The sequence below is a fragment of the Myxine glutinosa genome, chromosome 11 (assembly GCF_964187855.1).
Source record: "Myxine glutinosa chromosome 11, kmMyxGlut1.1, whole genome shotgun sequence".
NCBI classification, from domain to species: domain Eukaryota; kingdom Metazoa; phylum Chordata; class Myxini; order Myxiniformes; family Myxinidae; genus Myxine; species Myxine glutinosa.
The window spans coordinates 2,706,218-2,722,291 of NC_136271.1; the positions used below are offsets into that span (position 1 = coordinate 2,706,218).

The 16,074-nt window shown below is 46.8% G+C and overlaps 2 protein-coding genes across 3 annotated transcripts in view; both read left to right on the top strand.

Annotated features, from left to right (window-relative positions):
• Positions 1–16,074, top strand: part of TAF5 (TATA-box binding protein associated factor 5) — a 543,784-nt gene that overhangs the window by 177,559 nt on the left and 350,151 nt on the right. The window lies entirely within an intron of this gene.
• The window catches only part of LOC137436359 (recQ-like DNA helicase BLM), a 99,898-nt gene that overhangs the window by 45,330 nt on the left and 38,494 nt on the right, over positions 1–16,074 (top strand). For both annotated transcript variants that reach the window (XM_068130064.2, XM_068130065.2), the window contains 5 exons: positions 1,285–1,391; positions 1,752–1,912; positions 8,515–8,616; positions 8,721–8,814; positions 8,923–9,107. In XM_068130064.2, the coding sequence (XP_067986165.2) occupies positions 1,285–1,391; positions 1,752–1,912; positions 8,515–8,616; positions 8,721–8,814; positions 8,923–9,107 (649 nt within the window). The remainder of the gene's footprint in view (positions 1–1,284; positions 1,392–1,751; positions 1,913–8,514; positions 8,617–8,720; positions 8,815–8,922; positions 9,108–16,074) is intronic.

The following is a 16,074-nucleotide window of genomic DNA, read 5'->3' on the forward strand; positions in this document are numbered from 1 at the left end:
AGGGAGCTGCAGATAGAGGAAATGTTGAGTTGGATCTTGGAGACGGCGTGAAGCTGGAAGGTGTGAAAACATTTTGCTACCTCGGAGACATGTTGAATGGAGAAGGTGGATCAGACTCGGCAACGGTTGCTGGAGTGAGATGTGCATGGAAGAAGTTTCGGGACCTGAGTGGCGTGCTGACGAGGAGGGGAGTGTCGTTGAAGCTGAAGGGAAAGGTGTATGCTGCATGTGTGAGAAGTGTTATGATTTATGGGAGCGAGACATGGGTAATGAACGTAGAGCAGCAACGAAGGCTGGAAAGGGTGACAATGCAAATGGTTCGGTGAATGTGTGGAGTATCGTTGAGAGAGAGGAAGACAAATGATGAATTGCGAAAAATGATGGGAATAGAGCCTGTAATTGATGCTGTGAAGAGAAACAGGTTGAGATGGTTTGGTCATGTTTTGAGGAAGGATGAAAGTGACTGGTTGAGAAGAGTGATGAAAATGAATGTAGAAGGAAGTAGAGGACGGGGAAGACCGAGAAAGGCTTGGCTAAAGATGGTGGAAGAAGAAATGCGGGCAAGGGGGTTAACAAGGAGAGATGCAGAAAATAGGGAAAATGGAGAAGATTGTCATGGGGACCGCAAGGCTAACCCCCGGTCTAGCAGGGAAAATGGCCTTAAAATGCATGTTGTTGTTGTTGTTGTTGTTGTTGTTGTTGTTGTTATTGTAATGCATAAACGAACGTTGCTGAAATTTGGAACATATCACCAACGTACAAAGCATTTACTTCTGAATTTTGAACGGATTTCATCCAATAGAAGCCGAGAAACGTATTTTAAAATCCCCATGTTAAAGCTGCATACAGAGAAACGATCCCTTGTATAAAGGGAGGGGTGCTTTGCACCTCCCTTGATAACGTTTTACCATTTGAGCTTTTGTCATCAAATTTTCAATAAGTCTTTATTATGAGAATATGGAGACTGCCATTTAATAAAATGTATATTATTTTTTAGCTGTTGTTTTTGTCGTTTATTTTGAGTACAAAGTGGAAGTGGACAGGTTTTTCATTTTGAGATGCTTTCTAATTTATCATCTTCATTGTGAAACAGCAATGTTCGAACAAATGGAAATCGTGATAACATTGAAAGTTTCTATTTAAAGCCCCAATAAGGATGTATAAGCCATTTTGGAAACAAATTTCATATTGCTCATGTTTTTTGGTTATTGGTTACATTATTTTGTTTTCACACATGGAGTATGAAAATTTGATGAAGCTGTAACCTCTTGTATCCTTCGGCAGTTTTGCACAAAGCTTCAACCGAGTGAACCTGAAGTATGAAGTTTTACCCAAGAAGCCAAAAAAGGTCACAGATGATTGTGCTCAATGGATTATCACAAACTACCCACGTGAGTACTCTAGTTGAAATTTCTCTCCAAAGGAAGGCATGCATGTTCTATGGTTACCTGTGGGGTATTTACATTGATGCTGTCTATGGCAGAGGTGAGCAATGCTCCTCTCCTCCCTATTTTGTACTCTGATAAAGCTTGAATCAAAATATAACTGAAGTTTCTTCCTCATAAAAGCTTTACAGATATACAAGAAAAGAGACTATAAGGAGGCAATAACGATAGACAATCATAATTCCCGAGGCAATGTATAATCCCCGCCCAGACATGATTCTTTCATAATAAAGGTTAAATATAAATACGTGGTCACCACAGGTATACAAAATACAATATTACGTAAGTACGTGCTTGTATTCGCAGGTGACGCAGGCATCGTGTACTGCCTGTCACGAAAAGAGTGTGACATCTCGGCCGATGTGCTGTGTAGAGCAGGTATCCCGGCGCTGGCATACCATGCTGGGCTCGCAGATGACAAACGTGACACTGCTCAAAGCCGCTGGGTAAATCAGCAACAATGCAGGGTGAGGTTTGTCTCCATCAAACTCTTTCTCGCAAATACGGGGTGTCCAAACTAAGGCTGACAGAACACTTCCAGCCTGATAGGCAATTATACATTTTCTGCGTGATAGCAATAGAAATGGCCTGGTGTGAATTTGTAGTGACAGCATTGATCCTTCATTGCTAAATTGACATTTTCATGGGTGAAATTTCTACGACCGCAATTGAGCTAAGAAGAGGATATTGCAGCTTCCTGCTTGTGTTACTTCACTATAATTAAATGTATGAAGCTCTGACTACTTCACTTTTTTTTTAACAGGATTTAAGGCTTGCATTGGAACACACACACACACACACACACACACACACACACACACACACACACACACACACACGCACGCACACACACGAGCGGGTGGTGTGAATGGGACGGAGAGACTCATTGGGGGGTGGAGACGAAGCCCGATACGAGGCGCGAGTGGATTGCAAGCCTACGAGCCCCAGGGTCGACAATTCGAGGCTGCTCGTGTCACCAGAGGACCGTGTGGAGCCAGGGCAGTTGTTGGGAGAGTCGAGGACAACGTGGCTGGTAATTTAAGCGGGACAGAGAGGATGGTCAAACATCGGAGACTAAGCCCAATAGGAGGCAAATGCGGATTAAAGACAGACCCATATGCTCCGTCAACGACTTTCTAAGGCTGTCCATGGCTTCGGAGGATATGAGGAAGACAGGTTGGGAGGGAAAACGCCTTGCCGACGGTTGCAGCAGGCCTGGAGTCCTGCAACCCTGAACGAGGCCTTGAGGTTGATCACGTAGTGGATAGCCTTGGACTATCATGATTCCCGAGGTGAGAAACTTCCTCCAATGAACCGAAAGAGAGAGTGAGGGAAGGGCGTTGGAAGGGGAAAAGTCTTCAACAAAGTCGGGCGGGTGAGAAATTGTTGCTGACGTGCCTCGGAGGGGGTGGGGAAGGGCCGGTGGAAGGGAAAAGTCTTCGACAAACAAAACGTGTTGTAAATCAAGGAAAATAAAACTAATTAAGGAAACGCAGACCCCTTACACTCGGTCTGTGCGGCGGCACCGAACAGGTGGAATGATTGCTGGAAAGAATGAAGACTGCACCTCCTCCAGTGAGAATAAAGACCAACTCACAAGGGGACAGGGATTTGCACCAAGCCAAGAGGCTGTGGATGTGCTACCTCTCTCAAAATGAAGCTCAACAAAAGGAACAAACATTGGAGCATAGAGGAGAAGGAGGCCATTTACTACTGTAAAGTCTATTCAAGACATGAACATTGGGGGATGGCCGGTAGGAGAGCTAGTTTCATGGACGAGGTGAAGAAGACCAGATTGACCAGAGCAGAGATATTGCCATCCAACATATTTGAGAGTTGTGTCAGCAGCACTGAAATTGCTAAATAAAAATAAAATAAAAGGATAACATTGAAGGCCAAGACCACAAGCAGAAGAAGATATGAGGAGGATGGTAGATGAGCACTCACCAGGGGGTTGACAGAGGGATGATGGAAAAGAGGCCACAATGGATTGCAGCAATGGATCGTGGGGAGGGGCTGCGCGACAAAGAAAGGGTTTCGAATGTAAAGCGTTACTGGGGACCTAGCAGCAAGAGTCACTGGGCACCCAGCGGCAAAGGTGAGGTGAGACAGTGGGGGAAAAGACACAAAACTACCATAATGGGGAGGAGGAACAGACCTGACTTCCAATCATGGACCTCGTGAAAACACCTACAGTTGGAGGGGGTGAAAATGACAACAGAGAGATGGAGAGGAGGATGAGGATTATGAGGACCAGTGAAGACTGGAAGAAGAGCTGACAAAGAAAAGAGTGGAGATTAAAGTGACCATTTGGGGAAAGACCACAACTAAACAAGATGGAAAACGACCGACGGACAAAAATGCTGGTTGGGAGGTCCAAGGAAGTAATCAAGAGATTGGTACCAAAATCATCCCCATTAAAGAAGTTCAACATCATGAGCTTTGCAGCAGCACTGCTCATACAAGAAAAAATAACAAGACACCAACACTGCAAGAAGAACAAATCGGCCCATACAGAGACCAGGCACCACCATGGAAACAGAGGATAGAGGCACAAAGGGAGCAACTGAGAAAAGAAACGGAACAAATATAGCAATTTATGATGATGATTGTGTGAGTCTTCCCTTTGTTGGTGTGTTCACTAAGCATTGTGCGATGACTGTATAGTCCAATGCGAGACCCACAGCGTCTACCACAAACATCGCAGGTAGAGACTGGTCCTTGCAGAGATGGACGTTGACAGTTTTTCTTTTCTTACCTCCGCTCTCACATGCCAAGTTACGCCAAGTCCCACATTACGCTAAGCTGACCATTTGTGGTCTGATGTTCCCAGGTGACACCTGGAATGGACAAGACTTGTGTAGACTTAAGGAAGTCCTTGAAGCACTTTCTTTGTCCACCACGTGACCATTTACCAAATTTAAGTTGTCGGTTAAAAGCGCCCTTCGGACTCTATGGTCTTCCATGCATGTGGGGTGTGCTGACGAGCAAAGCTGGGCTTCTATCAGGAAATACTCAATTTCTTGGATTATGGCAGCAGTTTAGGATTGAGGTGTTAAGTATTCTGTCTCACCAGGTGATGTCAAGAATATTATGAAGGGATCACATATGGAATTGATCAAGGCGTTTGATATTGTGACATTAGGGTGTGACGTCCTGATGCTAATTCTAAGGCCATAGTGATGAGCAGATTGTGCAAAGGATTTGACAATAAATTGCATATCTTCGAGCAACAGCAATTTATAAGGGGAAATCGAAGCCCAAAGCTAATGAGGATAATCTAAAACATAAATAAACAAATACAAAATTGAAAATGAAGACCTCAAACTAATGGCTGCTGAAAACTCAAAATAGAGATCGCAAGAAAGAAAAAAAAAATCAATGGGAAAGTCAACAAAAGGAGAAAACAAAACCGTATGTTTGAAAAAAACTCAAAGATCCTACAGCGAACTCGGGAAACAAAAGCAAAATGTGTCAAATCCCCCCAAGAAAGATAAACTTGAAACTTTCTGGAAAGGAATCTGAGGACCAAAAAGAACACAAAAAAGAGGTGGATCGGATCCAAAAGTTTGAAGAAGAAAAAAGAAACACAATCTGAAGGAAATGCCTCCAGTGATACTTTATGAAGAAAAAAAAGAACAACAACTGGAAAAAAGCCAAACTTTAGAAGCCCAGGCCCAGATGGAATTCCAAACTTCTGGTTAAGGTAACTAGATTATCTCATCATCACTACACTCGAGCATTCAACACGTCCAAGGAAAGAAGACCTTGGAAGAGTGGTTCAGTCGGTAACATCTTCCTCATCCCAAAGTATGAAGAGACCCAACTACTTCACAAGTATACACCAATAACCTGTCTGCAAACAACATACACACTCCTGATCAGAATCATCACAGAAATGATATACCATCGCCTAACACAAGGAACCCCAGAGGCAGAACAGAAGGGATGTAAAAGAGGATGCTATGGAATAATAGACCATCTCCGACTAAACAAGGCCATACTGGAATTTCAAAATAATAACAAAATTATCCAAAACATGGATAGACGACAATAAAACTTTTGATAGTGACCCACATTCATGGATGATACAATGCATGCAATTGTACAAGATCAACGCCCAAATAATCATGCTGATGGAGCTTTGGAATACCTCTGGTATTAGAGCACTCTGAAGGAAAGATCAAAATACCCGAAGTGTAGATACGTCAAGGACTTTTCTAGGGAGACAGCCTTTCACCCCTCCTGTTTTGCTTGGCTCTGGACCCACTGAGCAACCTCATTAATGAGCAAGGACGTGGATACTCCCTGACATCAAATAAGAGAATGCACAAAGAGACAAAAAAGGTGACATCTACTTTACATGGATGGTTTAAAACTTTGCACCAAACGACAAAACATTGGCAGAACAACTCAATTTAGTGAAACAGTACTGACGACATTTATGTGGAATTTTGCCTGGATGTGCGCCAAGTGCACATTTATACAAGGCAGACCAACAAAAACGGACAGCACAAATATGAGTAGATTAACTCAAAGTAGTGAAACCAGTATTCCGACGAGATTCATTTGGAATTTGGCCTGGATAAGTGTGCCATGTGCACAGTCATACAAGCTAGACAAACAAAAACGGACAACACAAAAATTGGCACAACTACAACAATACAGGAGCTCGACAACGAAGCATCATACAAATACCTCGGTGTAGAAAAGGGCCACCAAATATGTCACAAACAAATGCACAAAACATTTCCAAAGAAAATCTGCGCAGAACGAGGCCTTCCTTTCCTTTAAAAATACCTATTTCCAAGGAACAAAATCAAAGCCATGAACCAAATCACAGTACCTGTATTCCAGTACAGCTGCGGAATAATAAACTGTCCACAATCATAAATCAATTAACTGGATATCAAAACGAGGAAACTCATCACCATCCACAAAATGTTTTGCAAAAGTCAATGTATCCCTGGATTGAATTAATACTGTCGTTTCGAGAACAAATTAGTTCTCTTCCTCAGAGGCATTGGGTGTTGTGTTAAGTTCCGTTGGGGACGGTTCACAACATGGATTGGTCCAAGTCCTTGCCAATCACAGGGCTTCCCTGCATATATATATATATATTTTTGTAAACAGGATCGAGGCTCGTGAAAGAGCTAACATTTATCACACAAAAATCAAACAGACACACAAAGTAAATAATAAGGGTAGCGGTAGACAAGATGGGGAGAGAAGGGGAAGCACACAAACACAACATTTGAGAGCAGGGACATCGGGAGATCTGTGGGAGGGAGAGGGCTTGGGGGGGGGGAGGTGTGGGAAGGGGGTGGGAGGGGTGGGAGAAGTATAAAACACAAGGACAGTGCAAGGACTTCCAGGAAGGAAGTTGGTATTTCAAAAAAGTGAATCTGGGGTGAAATTAGCGGGGGTAGAAAAGATCAAGGTTTTAGATGGGGGAAGATAAGAGATGGTGGTGAACAGCTGTTTTAAAGATCTGTAGGGAGGAGTGGGATTGAAGAGAGTGAGGGAGTTTGTTCCAGAGGCGGGAGAAAAGAGGAATGAAGGAGTGAAGGTGAGCAGAGAGTCTTGATTTTTGCAGTTTAACCATAAGAGGGTTGCAGGCAGATCTTGTGTGACCTGGAGGAATATTTGGTGGACAGAGCACAGAGAGAGCTGGAGGAGCAAGGCCAGAGAGGAGTCGGTAGAAGACGGAAAGACCACAACCTGCCTGCGGTAAGTGAGTGAAAGGCCCTCGGAGTTAGCTTCATCGCGGGAGATTCCAATGATTCTGAAAGCTTTGGTTTCAACAGCGTGAAGCCGAGCTAGGTGTGAGGCAGGAGCACTAGCCCAGAGGGGAGAGCAGTATTCCATTGAGCTGTGCGTGAAAGCCTTGTATGTGGTGAGGAGCTCAGGTGTGCCAAGGAAGGACTTCGCACGACGGAGGATGCCCAGTCGTCGACTGGCTTTGGAGGCCAGATTTGAAATGTGGTTTTCCCAGGAAAGATCATGGCAGATAGTGAGACCCAAAAGCTTGAGTGACAGAACTTCTTGGAGAGGATTATTCAGAAAGTGGATGGGAGGGTTGTCCAGTCGGTCTTTTCGGAGAGACATAGTAAGAGTGAGATTTGTCAGGATTGAAAGACGTGTTCCACTTGTTTGACCAGTCTGTGATTTTGTTCAGTTCTGCAGAGAGTGAGGAGGCTGCAGACTGCCGATCTGAGGGATGAGGAATGGAGCGGCAGAGAGTGGAGTCATCAGTAAAGAGATGGAGAGGATTTTCAAGAGAGTCAGAGAGATCATTGATAGACCAGAAAAAGCACAGTGCCCAGAACACTGCCTTGGGGAACTCCAGCCTGAACAGGAAGGGGAGATGAGAGAAACCCGTTGAGGGCCACATGTTGACTACGACTAGAGAGGAAGTCCACCAGCCATGCGTGGAGATTTCCATGGATACCATAGGAGGAGAGTTTGGTGAGCAGAGCGGGGTGCCAGACCGTATGGAAGGCACGTGATACGTCAAGGGAGACAGCTCTGATTTCCTGTTTGGTATTGAGGACCTCCATCCATTGTTGAGACAGCAGAAGCAGCATGTCCAGAGTAGAGTGACCTTGTCTGAATCCAAATTGATGATCAGAGATAAGATGATCAGAGATAAGATGATCAGATTGATGATCAGAGATCAGCATTCAAATGACTCTGCCGTTTTTGATGTTGTAATTGATTGCGTAGTGCTTTGTATGTGGGATTTAAGTCGATTTGTCATTACAAAGTTACATCTCTACTGAGTGCCGTTCTTGTTTCGGCTGTACGACCGGGCCGGGTCTGAAGGTTATATTTTGTTTCAGGTTTTATTTTTTAAATTAAAGTATGTATACTTCTTCCAGAAACATCTGATTACCAAGTTCTTAAAATAGGTTATCTGTGGTTCTTTTTTATACCTTGCTTTAACCACTATTTTTCAGGACGAACTTTAAGATATTTTGATGAGGGTTTAAAGCATCTACGTATTTAAGTTTAAGTGTTTGAATTTAAGCAATGACCTTGAAAACCATGTTGTGCATGTGACTTTCAGGTGATCTGTGCTACAATAGCTTTTGGCATGGGCATAGACAAGCCAGATGTACGGTTCGTTATCCATGCATCGCTACCCAAATCCATTGAAGGATTTTACCAGGTTTTGTTTCTTGTTTTTCCTTGTATATGTTTTTTTATTTGTGCTTTAATTTCGAGATACAGACTACATACTATTCCAAGCTGTTACACATGTGTGTTGTGCAGGAATCTGGGCGTGCAGGCCGCGATGGGGAGCTTTCACGATGTGTACTGTTCTACTGTTATGCAGACATGCATCGAATCTACCGTCTCATCATTTGTGAGTGTAGATCCATTTTTGACAGACTAATAATGTTTAAGATATAATTATAATGATGGACACCGTTTTTCTCATTCTTCCATCTGATCACCCTTGGAATGTTCGTAGCCGAGGGGACCCGTGCCACTCAACAAATGCATATCAGCAACCTGCAAAGTATGGTCCACTTTTGTGAGAACATGACCGAGTGTCGCCGCTCACAGCTGCTTGCTTATTTTGGAGAGAAAAACTTTGACCGGAGCTTCTGTCGTGAGAATCCTTCCGTTGCCTGTGATAACTGCTGCTCAAAGCAGGCAAGTCCATCGATTACACAACAACGATGTGTTCCAGGCAAGCTTGTCAGGGATTCCACAGCACATTGTGTTATTGTGGAGCTAAAGCAGAAATAAAATAAGTCTTGGATCATGGTATCCCTTTTATGTATGTACTAGTGGGGTCACCCGTGGGAATCCCACGGACATGGACGTGTGTGACATTTGAACATCTTCATTTAGTTGCTGCACATTGTTTTACAAACTGGTGACTGGCAATTTATCAGATCCACAAATGATGTAATCTACACAATATTGTTGCGGAGATGAGGACTGTATTTTTTTATTGTGTGCTGTATTATTATTATTATTGTTTATTCTGCGCCCCCTGCCTCCGGAGCTGTGTAAAGGTGAAAGGGCATCCCATAATTAGTCCACAAGCATACACGTCAGCCAAATAATAGAATATCCCTGTTTGATAGTTATCTCTTATTCTGTGTTTTAGAGTAAGGCTGTGTCTCCCATTAATTGAAGTACTCCATTGCACCAGTGAAAGAGAATAGATCCCCTTTCATTCCCATCCCCAAAATCTCAATTTCCTTTTACATCCCCTCTCGTGATTGCCAACCCTCGATTACCAATTACCTCCCCTCCAAAACCGCCATTGAACATGTGCTCGAGTCGGGGAAGAAAGGCGTGCCCGCCCGTCGTCATCAAGGGCGGAGCCAGAGGGTCGCGTGACCAACCAGGGCCGAGGTGAGCACACCGGTGGGCGTGTCCTGAAGGCCGGCGGCTTAATCGCCGGAGGCGCTATAAAAGGCGCGCACGCAAGAAGGAAGTGAGTTGGTCGTCAAGAGGAGAGAGTCGTGAAGAGTCAGTCAGTAGAGTCGGTGGTCAGTTGGTTGCGTTGGTTGCGGTGAGGAGTCGGTGGTGGTGGTCAGTTGGTTGCGTTGGTTGCGGTGAGGAGTCGGTGGTAAAGAGTGAGTGGGCCAAGAAAGAGTTGAGGGTTGGACCAGACGAGTCGGACAAGGCCTGGCAAAGCACGCGACGTCCACAGCAGCCACAACAGCAGCTTGGGGGCCTGAACGGCGGTTTGAGCAAGGCCGTGAAGGAACGGCGGCGGCTAAACGCGCAAGTTGTGCTGCAGGACCCCCTTGGACCTTTCCTCTCCCTCCAGCCATCCACCTCCTGCCTTTCCACCCTTCTTGTGTACGTGAGTTTGTTGTTTGTTCTGTCCTGGGTTAATTAAGTCTGTATAAGCTAGTATTTTCACTGTGTCACCTGCGTCTTATGTGCTCGTAAATAAACGTGACTGCTTTCTTGTTGCTTATGTGTGTAAATAGTCAATAAATTCAGTAGTATTTCCAAACCTTTCTTTGCCTTCGTCTTCCTCTTTGCATTCGTCGTTTTAGTCTTTTCCCTCATTGAGCAGCCGCGGTGCGATCTGGTCAACGTCGGGTGGAATCGGGTTTTAATCGGGGAGTAACTGTTCGGTCGCGGTTGGACCATCCGCTCGGCCCATCATACCATCTAAACCGCGATCAGTAACAATTGGTGTCTGGGAGTGAGATTCGGGGCCCGAACCAAATTTTTAAAACATCTAAAAAAAAAAATTTGGTCAAAATTTGGAGCGGCCGAAATTTGTTTTGTTTTACAAAACCTGAACTTTGAAATCGCGCCATGGCTGGTCAAGGCGACGGGATGCCGGTGGGAGAGATAGACGGGGTAGAATCGACCCAGGACCTCGGGGAAATGTATGTGGATGAAAGAGAGGAGGAGAACATTGGCAATGTGGTTGAGGGGGTATCAGGCGCACAAAATGGCGCTCTCGCGCACGAGGTTTCAGGCGCGCAAAAAGGCGCCTCGCACGAGCGCGCGGTAGCCGAGCCCGCTGTATCAGCGGGCTTTAACATGCAGCCGTTTGACATGCAGCAGTTCATGGCACGGTTTAGCGAATACATGGCAGAGTCGAAGTGCGACAACGAAAAAAGAGCCAGGGAAATGGAGGAAATGGAAGACAGAAGGAGGGCTGATAGTGAGAAAATGGAAAACAGAATGGGGGAGCGACTAGGAAATCTAATCGGGGAGTTAGACAAGAAATTTGAGAAGTTAGACAATAATTTTGAGGGGTTAGACAACGGGATAAAAGAGGTAAAGAATGGGTTAACGGGGGTGGAAAATAGAATGGCTGCCCAGGAGAATCAGTTAGAGGGGGTAAAAAATGGGTTAATGGGGTTAGAAAATAGGATGGAGGACAAATTGCGGGAAATAGGGGAGCAATCCGCCCGAGAAATTAAACAAATGGGAGAGCAGATAGAGGAGGTAAAAATCGGGGTAGAAACCAAATTGGATGCTCAGAGGGATGAATTGGGACAGATGAGGGTGGCATCTACAAAACAGATGGAGGAGATGAAAGAGGAGATACGACGAGGTGTGGGTGAGGAGGTTTCGGGGCTACGCGAGGAGGTAAAGCGAGGTGAAAAGCGTATGGAGAAAGAGGTGAGGAATAATACGGCAAAGTTATAAGGGGGAATAGAAGATCTGACGGAGGAGGTGGAACAGCTGACAGAGGGACAGACGGAGTTAGTGGAGCAGGTTCAAAAGAACACTGCGGTACTAGGAGGGTTAAAGGCGACACAAAAAGAAATTAAAAACGAATTAATAGCGACACAGAGGCAATGTCAGATGGTACGTGAGGGACTGACAATGAGGGTGGACGAGGTGACAGAGATAATGGAGACAAAGGACCGGCAGGTGAGGATGCTCATAGAGACGGTCACGGTAGCCTTAGAGGACAAACTTGAGGAGACGCACTGAGGAATAAAAGAGGTGAAGCAAAAGTTAAAGGAGGTGCTAGAAGAGGTGAGTGAAATTAAGAAGGGACCGACAGAAACTAAGAGGGAGATAAAGGAGGAAGTAATGGAATATGTACAAGGTCGGTGCTCAACTCATGAAGTGCTGCTCACTAACCAAATAAAGAGTTTGCAGGTGGCAAAAGAGGTGCGACGACGAGGTACGGAGGTGAGTGGCAATGTATATGATGTGAGGAAAGCTTCAGTCGGCTTGGGGATTGGTTTGGATCCGGGTGTTCGTGAAAGGCCGTTGGTGAAGTGTGCGACAGGTCTGGTGTGCGAAAAAAGAGGTGTGCGAGAATGTCCGACTCTGGGGTGTGTGAGGAAAAAGTGCGCGCCGACCAGTGAGTGTGCCGTCAAGAGTGAGTTGGTCGAAGCGCGTGTGCGGGGGGGTACATGGAAGCGCGGTGTGGTAAGTGTTACGGAGGAAGTAACGAAAGAGTGTGCGCGAGAGGATGCGCGAGAAAGTTGTGTAACGGACGGGTGCATGGGGAAAGCGCATGCTGTCAAGAGTAAGGGAGAATGCACGCCGGTGGTGAGTGTTACAGAGGATGTAACGGGAGAGTGTGCGCGAGAAAGGTGTGTAACGGACGGGTGCATGAGGAAAGAGTGTGCCGTCGAGAGTAAGGGTGAGTGCGCTGTCAAGAATGGAGGTGGAAGTAGTGAGAGTGACACGGAGCGTGAGTTGGTTGTGACAGGTGAGCGAGGATGTACACCTGGAATGGAAGGATGCACACCTGGAATGGTAGAGCGTGAGTGGGAATGCACACTTGAGTTGGTCGTGAGGCACGTGGTTGGGTGTGCGAGTGAAAGCACACCTGTGATTGTCACAGAGGAGGTGACCGAGGAAGGGGCGCGAAGAGGTGTGTTGGTGAGGTGTGCGAGCGACGAATGTGTGCCAAGGTGTTCGGTGGTCAGGTGTGTGACCAAGTCTGTGAGCGGAATGAGTGTACCGAGGTGTGTAAGGAAAGGTACGAGGAGCATGGGAACAGCTGGAGGTATGAGCAAGAAAGGGGTAGCGTATGCGCGTAAGCATCCAGGTGAGGCATCGACGGTAACCGGGTTAGAGGTTAGAACGACTTATAGCCGAATCGGGCCCTCGGTGCGCGTCGGGCAGCTTCGCGTGCCGCGAGGACCAGCGGGGATCCGAACCACGGCGGTTTCAAAAGAACCGCCGTACGCGATCCACGCTGTGCCTCGCTTGGGACGGCCGCGTCCGGGCTCCACTAGGCGGAGCGGGCAGCCCGATAGGAAGGGTCGTCATGGCGACCACTTTCTATTGAGACGTGCCGGCAGGTCGAGATCGGGACATTGGATGGCTCCACGCCGAGGTGGTGCGTGGGATCTCGGCCCGGGTAAGCCCCCGCCCCTGCCCCGAATGCGGGACGTATCCAGCCACTGGCACAAAACGACCCGCGTTCATTGCTCGGCTGTACGAAGCCGGGCTGTAGACGTGAATTGGCGCACCGAGAGGATGTAATAAGTAGACGGGTGATGAGGATAGTGTTTTGGCCCCGAAATTAGAAAAAAGAGGCAAAATTTGATGATTGGTACGGTGATTGGCAGAATTTTTGATTGGTTGGATTTAGGTGTGCGAAATTGATAGTGGGACCTCCCCGATGTGGAGGGATGGCAAATCCACCATCCCTCACAGTAAGGGGGGGGCAAAGGAGCACTAGGTTTATGGGGTGTATGGCAGTGAAAACTAGCCCGGGTGGGTTAGGATATATCATGTGTAGGGATCTAGCGAAGATGACATTAGGTAACGTTAAGATTAGTTAGTGACAAGGATACCTGTAGTGGGGACGCAGGTAGTTTAGTGTGGATGATAATGACGTGGGAGCGCAATAGTTTAAAGGGACGACTGGGAAGCGCAAGTTTCAGAGGGGAGTAGTTAGATGAGATGATGCCGTGTGTGTGAGGATTGAACAGGTGTGATTGCACAGGTGTGATTGCACAGGTGTGCAACTGAACAGGTGTGTGGAGCAGTGTATGAGGGAGTAGTGGTGATTGCGTGTTGTGCTGACCAAATGGTCCAGGAAGAAAGGAGGGTGCAGGTGGCACCAGCTGATTGCACAGGTGTGCAACAACAGGTGTATGTGGCTGTGTGGAATAAATGGTAGTGTGGAATAAATGGAGTATTGGAATGGATGGTCGTGGAGTGAGTATGGTGGAAATTGTGGAGTGGAGTGGATGGTGCGAAGGTGTGAATGGGGGAAGAGTGGACCCCCATCACGGATACCCGGGGCGGGTAGTGTAAGTGTTAGGTAGAGGGTATAGGTAAATTGTGGTTGGATATTGGCATCTGTGGTGCGGGTGAAAGAATGGTCTTTGGATGGGTGCATTAGTGTTGTGGAAATGGCTGGGCGTGTAGCCTGTTAGTGTGTGTAGTTGGTTTGGGCACTCCACCACTGTAAGGATGTCGGCCAGGTGAGGCCGCAGGTGGGCTCTGGGAGCCGGTAGTTGTTGTGGATGGGGCCCGAGGATCCGGAGGACGGACCCGGGTAGCCCAGTGCCAGAGGGCACCGAGTGGGGTGACAGAGCCAGGAGGGGCTGTCCCCAGTTAGTTAGGTTAGGGTGAGGAGCTAGGTAAGCTCGGGTGGCAACGGCAGTGGTGGAGGTGTGCAGGTGGGTAGACCTGCTGGGAGAGCTACACGTCGCAGCCCAGAAATTGTGCGAGGGCACCGGGAGATGAATCGGGGGAGTGAGACCCCAAATTGAGAAGCACCACAGTTTGGTCAATGGGAATTGGTTTTTAGAACCCATCGTGTAAGTTGGCCAATGAATTGGCAGGGAAAGACCCCGGGTAGTGTAAAGTGTGTTAAAATCATTTAGAGGATAGTTAGGATGAAGGATCTCCTCGCACCATCTGCATCCACTCACCTGAGGTGACAGGTACTCCACACCATGCCATGTTTAATTATTTTTGATGCAGATGTTTGGATTGTGAGACGCATCATGACGTGGGTGTGACATTGTGCTTTGATGTTCCATCTCTTCCTCCTTATGAGGATTGATGATGAATTTGGTGATGGCAAATTTTGAAGTAGAGGGATTGTGGAGACGAATTTGGTATAGGGGAAATATGGGGAAGACGTGACAGTAGCGACGAATTTGTAAATGGGTAGATTTTGTAAATATGAGGTAAGGGCAAGGGTAGTGTAGGTGACAGGGGGGGTGACGTACGGTAGGGACGAGCTTTCTCACTTCGCCCTCCGTACGCATTTCGCCTTGCATTGCCTTAGTGATGTGTACCCTTGTGACCTTACCCCTCGCTCAATTGTCTTTCTTTTGTCTCCCACATGACCTGTGCGCCATTGGGTGCCGAGGGAGTGTGCGTGAGTCCTCCATTGTGCGCCCGGAATTCCCAGAACCAGCTGTCTGCATCGATGCACCACATTATGGACCACAGGTCTGTGGCCGAGCACCACTTATGGACCCCATGGGTTGGGGCATGGCCCCTCTGCTGGAACCGGCCATGAGGGCCCGAAATCTTGCTGGCGGACCTTGGCCACAGGGCACCGATGCCCCACAGGTGAACCACACTAGTCGGCCCTGTGGGCCATAAATAAAATAAATAAAAATGGACACATTGGGTGCAAGTTTTAATACAAATAGGCCGCCAGTAAGCAAAGCAAAAGAATGACAACATCTGGAAGACCAAATATAATAACCAGCAGAGGGAGCCGAAGAGCAAGAGATCACCTGCAGGGTTAGGGGTTGTTTGGTTATTTTTATTCTTGAACAATGGTGACTGCACCGATTGGTGCTTGAGGGTGCTTGTATTGGTGCGTTTTTGGGTGCTTTGATGGTGCGTCGATGCAGAGCAGACTGTCTCCCCCCCAGAAAGAACAATCACAGGTCCTGGGTTAGTTTTGTAAATAAAAATAGCGTCATTGTAAATAATGCTCCCCACCGTCAGTGTATAGTTTGAAGACCATTCCGCAATTCGGTTAACTGTGGGCGTAAGTCTGTTAGGCAGGGTGCAATGGAGCAGCGGGACACATTTATTTATGTTTTAAAACTGTCGCACTCAGGGTCAGGTTAAAAGTAGAGGGAACTACACCTACGTGTCACACTAAATAAAAGTTGTAGGCCCGGGACATGCCTAAGAGGAGGAGGGTGCAGTGTTGCAGAGATGAGGACTGTATTTTTTT